The sequence below is a fragment of the Carcharodon carcharias genome, chromosome 22, assembly GCF_017639515.1.
Source record: "Carcharodon carcharias isolate sCarCar2 chromosome 22, sCarCar2.pri, whole genome shotgun sequence".
Classification (NCBI taxonomy): domain Eukaryota; kingdom Metazoa; phylum Chordata; class Chondrichthyes; order Lamniformes; family Lamnidae; genus Carcharodon; species Carcharodon carcharias.
Genome location: NC_054488.1, coordinates 3,082,021 through 3,087,930, shown reverse-complemented (window position 1 = coordinate 3,087,930; position 5,910 = coordinate 3,082,021). Strand labels below are relative to the sequence as shown.

General features: G+C 51.8%; 1 protein-coding gene across 1 annotated transcript; it reads left to right on the top strand.

The window, feature by feature from the left end:
- The first annotated feature begins 1,939 nt into the window (after positions 1-1,939).
- tmem35 (transmembrane protein 35) lies at positions 1,940-3,819 on the top strand. Its single transcript, XM_041217424.1, has 2 exons — positions 1,940-2,101; positions 3,100-3,819. Exons 1-2 carry the CDS (start codon positions 1,940-1,942, stop codon positions 3,487-3,489), a joined length of 552 nt encoding a protein of 183 aa, XP_041073358.1. The 3' UTR covers positions 3,490-3,819.
- Positions 3,820-5,910: the final 2,091 nt, after the last annotated feature.

Here is a 5,910-nt window from a genome sequence, read left to right as displayed (position 1 = left end):
CACAGACAACATCAGCATCAACACACACACAATATCATCATCAACACATACACAACATCAGCATCAACACGCACACATCAGCATCAACACACACAACATCAGCATCAACGCACACACATCAGCATCAACACACACACAACATCAGCATCAACACACACACAACATCAGCATCAACACACACACAACATCAGCATCAACACACACACAACATCAGCATCAACGCACACACATCAGCATCAACACACACACAACATCAGCATCAACACACACACAACATCAGCATCAACACACACACAACATCAGCATCAACACACGCACAACATCAGCATCAACACGCACACATCAGCATCAACACACACAACATCAGCATCAACGCACACACATCAGCATCAACACACACACAACATCAGCATCAACACACACACAACATCAGCATCAACACACACACAACATCAGCATCAACACACACACAACATCAGCATCAACACACCCACAACATCAGCATCAACACACACACAACATCAGCATCAACACACACACAACATCAGCATCAATACACATACAACATCAGCATCAACACACACATCAGCATCAACACGCACACAACATCAGCATCAACACGCACACAACATCAGCATCAACACACACACAACATCAGCATCAATACACACACAACATCAGCATCTGAATTAGACACAGGGCCTGGAACAATCGGTTTGCAGCCAGCACTTCTTGTAATACAGCAAAACAGCACAACCTGAGCCTGTCACTCACCAGCGTCTCGTAATGAGTCTGGATATTTTTCAAAAAGATCTATTCATTTCAAATAGGCAGGGAACACACAATGAACACTCAAATCACAAAAAATACATACACTAATAACATCTCGTATTAATACAGCTTCTTAAATATAATAAAATCTCCTAATTGGTGCTTCAGAGGAGAATTGTAAAGTTTAATTTTACACTGAGGCTGTTAGATCAGATGACCAACAGTTTCGTCAAAGAATTAGGTTTTAATGACCAACTTAAAGGGACAAAGCAAGGTGGAGAGACAAGGACGTTTAGGGAGGGAATTCCAGAGCTTAGGGCCCTGGCAAATGAAGGGAATCATTAAAATCAGAGATGCACAAGAGTGCAGAATTCGAGGAGCGCTGATATCTCGGAGGGTTGTGGGGCTGGAGAAGATTCCAGAGATAGGGAGGGGTGAGACTGTGGCGGATTTGAAAACAAGGAACAGAATTTTAGAATTGAGGCATTGCTTAATTGGGAGTCAATGTAGGTCAGTAAGCACAGGTGTGATCAGGGAATGGGACTTGGCACAACTTAAGACAAGGGCAGCAGAGTTTTATATTACCTCAATTTTATAGAGTGTTGAATGTGGGAGAGCAGCCAAGAGTGCATTGGAATGGGCGAGTCTAGAGGTAACAAATGTATGGATGAGGGTCTCAGCAAATGAGCTGAGGCTGGGGAGGGGTTGGCTGACGTTATCTTAGTGATAGCACAAATATGTGATCAGAAGCTCATCTTGGAGTCAAAATAACATCGAGGTCACAAACGGTCTGGTTTAGCCTCAGTGAGTTGCCAGGGAGAGGGATAGAATCAGGGGCTCGAGAATGAAGACAGAAAACAACAGTTCCAGCCAACCCAATATTTAAGTGGAGGAAATTTTTGCCCAGCCACTACTGGATGTTGGATAAGCAGTCTGATAATTTAGCAATAAAGGGGGAGTTGAGAGGTGGCGGTGAGGTAGAATTGATTATCATCAGAGTACATGTGGAAACTGATGCTGTGCCTTCGGATGATGTCACCAAGAGGCAGCATGCAGATGAGAAATAGGAGGAACGAGGATAGATCCTTGAAGGACACCGGAGGTAACGGTGTGGGAGCAGGAATAGAAGCCATTGCAAGTGAGTCTGGCTGCAATTAGATAGATAAGAATGGAACCAGGAGATGGCAGTGGAGCGGTGTTGGAGGAGGATGGTGTGGCCAACTGTGTCAAAGTCTGCAGATGGGTTGAGAAGGACGAGGAAGGAACGTTTACCTTTGTCACACTCACATCGGATTGTGACTTTGAGAAGAGCTGTTTCAGTACAGGGGCAGTGACGAGATTGGAGGAATTCACACACGGAGTTCTTAGAAAGATGGGGAATGGATTTGGGAGGTGACATGTTCAAGGACTTTGGAGAGGAAAGGAGGGTTAGAGATGGTAGTTTGCAAGGAAGGAGTGGTCAAGAGTGAGTTATTTTTAGAGAGGGATGACAATGACTAATTTGAAAGAGAGAGAGGGTAAAACCTGTGGAAAGAAAACATTAATAATACCAATAAACAGTACATTAATATTGACTAACCTCTTTCACATGATGTGGGTGTCGCTGGATAGGCCAATATTTGTTCCCCATCCCTAATTGCCCTTGAGAAAGTGATGATGAGAGCTGCCTTCTTGAACCACTCATGGATATCTTTGTTACTAAGATTGAGTTAACCCAATCAGCTACCTCTGCCACATCCCCTCTTCCGCCAGCCCATCAGGTCATAGATCTCACCCCCCCCACCAACCACCGTCCTCGGTCTGATCTCATGTCTTTCTCTAGGTTCTCTTGTATTTCCCCGTATGCCCTCTCTCAGCCTATCTTGTCCATGAGTCTCACCTCCTACTCCCTCAGTGCTAAACCCACTAAACATCTGATCACGCTGTCTCACGGTGCAGGCTCTACACAGAATGACAATTCCAAGCTGGCCTTGAATGGGTGGATCCTCCATCACACACTCAGAATGGTTTGGGGCAAAAGAACCAGATGAGGAGAATTTTTTTACAGTGAGTTGTTGTGATCTGGAACGCAGTGCCTGAATGGGGGTGGAAGCAGATTCAGTAGTAACTGTCCAAAGCGAATTGGAAATGATTTCAAACAGAAAACAATTGCAGGACTGTGGGGAGAGAGTGAGGTTAATCGGATCACTCTTTCCAAGAGCCAGCACGAGCATGATGAGCTGAATAGCCTCCTTCTGGGCTGTAAAGTTCTGCAAAACCTCCCTTGAAACTACACTGAGCTTTTAACGAACAACTAATGCCGTGTTTTTCCAATCATTTTAATTGCAGAAAAGAGCATATAAGGAATATGCCAAGGCTCTGCCAGTGTTAAAGAAAATGGGCATCACGTCAGTCCTTCTGCGAAAGCTGATTGGCACATTGGAGCTGGTATGTGGCATTGTGATGACACTGGTACCTGGGAGGCCCAAGGACGTGGCCAACTTCACACTGCTCCTGGTGATGTTGGCTGTGCTTTTCTTCCACCAGCTGGTGGGTGACCCACTCAAACGCTACGCCCACGCTCTGGTCTTTGGGATAGTACTCACCTGCCGGCTGCTGATCATTAGGCAGGGGGATGACAAGGAAATGGCTCCGAGAGTCACGGCAGGGGAGGGGCAGGCTGAGGGAGATACAAAGACTGACACCGAACAAGGGAAAGGAAAGCTTAAAACCTCCTAAACTCAGCTCGATTGGCAGGAGTGGAGGTTGGGGCACCAGCCAATCACCACCCAGAGTCTAAAAGGATTTTTGTATCACACGTTGTATTCAGCTGGAAATCACTGGAAACGAATAACTAACAATCCATGAAGATCTGGTGACAGGGAATTTCAGAGAGCTGACAGGAATACTCCATCAAAACTGACAATAATTCCTCACAATCCCAAACAATATTCATCAGTATAAAATCATCATTCCCCCACCTGCACCACTCTACGTTCTGCACCAATGATAAACACAGGGGATCATCCAGAGCTGAAACACTGAGTTCCTCTCAAGAGGGAGGGAGTGAGCAAGGAATGGCAGAATGGAGCGAGGAATGGAGGGAGCAAAGGATGGAGGGAGGGGGTGAGGGATGGAGGGAGGGGGTGAGGGATGGAGGGAGGGAAGAACAGCCTCATTGAATAAAGAGAGAATTACCATCAGTGAAGTTCCCCCTTTGAACAGGGCTCCCAGAAGCAAGATGCCCTCTGGAAGATTCATTTGACAGTGAAATGGGACCAAGCTCACCCCAAGACCAGACTTTCCCTCCTTTTAGACCAAGAGGTTTCATGACTGGAACCATTGCAGCAAACTAGAAATCACCAAAATAGTTTAAAAAGTGTGAGACATGAACTGAGCTCATTGAGACCCACGGGACAGAGCGGAGCAGCAGCAGTGACTGTGAATGTCTAGCCTAGAGTGTACAGTTAGAGGGATACTGTCCGCACATACTCACCCCAGGGGCAGACAGACAGGCTTGGAGCCTGGGGTTGTTTATCCTGGTGAGGAGACAACTTCATGGAAGATGTAAAGATTCCTGTTACATTCTCCCCTTCCTGTGTTAACTCTCTTTCTACATTGTCACCTCCCCCTCCCCCATCACCTCTCCCCCTCCACCATCACCTCTCCCCCTCCCCATCACCTCTCCCCCTCCCACATCACACCTCCCCCTCCCCCATCACCTCTCCCCCTCCACCATCACCTCTCCCCCTCCCCATCACACCTCCCCCTCCCCCATCACCTCTCCCCCTCCCCATCACCTCTCCCCCTCCCGCATCACACCTCCCCCTCCCCCATCACCTCTCCCCCTCCACCATCACCTCTCCCCCTCCCCATCACACCTCCCCCTCCCCCATCACCTCTCCCCCTCCCCCATCACCTCTCCCCCTCCCGCATCACACCTCCCCCTCCCCCATCACCTCTCCCCCTCCCCATCACACCTCCCCCTCCCCCATCACCTCTCCCCCTCCACCATCACCTCTCCCCCTCCCCATCACCTCTCCCCCTCCCACATCACACCTCCCCCTCCCCCATCACCTCTCCCCCTCCACCATCACCTCTCCCCCTCCCCATCACACCTCCCCCTCCCCCATCACCTCTCCCCCTCCACCATCACCTCTCCCCCTCCACCATCACCTCTCCCCCTCCCCATCACACCTCCCCCTCCCCCATCACCTCTCCCCCTCCCCATCACACCTCCCCCTCCCCATCACACCTCCCCCTCCCCCATCACACCTCCCCCTCCCCATCACCTCTCCCCCTCCCCATCACCTCTCCCCCTCCCCCATCACACCTCCCCCTCCCCCATCACACCTCCCCCTCCCCCATCACCTCTCCCCCTCCCCATCACACCTCCCCCTCCCCCATCACCTCTCCCCCTCCACCATCACCTCTCCCCCTCCCCATCACCTCTCCCCCTCCCACATCACACCTCCCCCTCCCCCATCACCTCTCCCCCTCCACCATCACCTCTCCCCCTCCCCATCACACCTCCCCCTCCCCCATCACCTCTCCCCCTCCACCATCACCTCTCCCCCTCCACCATCACCTCTCCCCCTCCCCATCACACCTCCCCCTCCCCCATCACCTCTCCCCCTCCCCATCACACCTCCCCCTCCCCCATCACACCTCCCCCTCCCCCATCACACCTCCCCCTCCCCCATCACCTCTCCCCCTCCCCATCACACCTCCCCCTCCCCCATCACCTCTCCCCCTCCACCATCACCTCTCCCCCTCCCCATCACACCTCCCCCTCCCCCATCACACCTCCCCCTCCCCATCACACCTCCCCCTCCCCCATCACACCTCCCCCTCCCCCATCACCTCTCCCCCTCCCCATCACACCTCCCCCTCCCCCATCACCTCTCCCCCTCCACCATCACCTCTCCCCCTCCCCATCACACCTCCCCCTCCCCCATCACCTCTCCCCCTCCACCATCACCTCTCCCCCTCCCCATCACACCTCCCCCTCCACCATCATCACCTCTCCCCCTCCCCATCACACCTCCCCCTCCCGCATCACCTCTCCCCCTCCCGCATCACCTCTCCCCCTCCCGCATCACCTCTCCCCCTCCCGCATCACACCTCCCCCTCCCCCATCACACCTCCCCCTCCCCATCA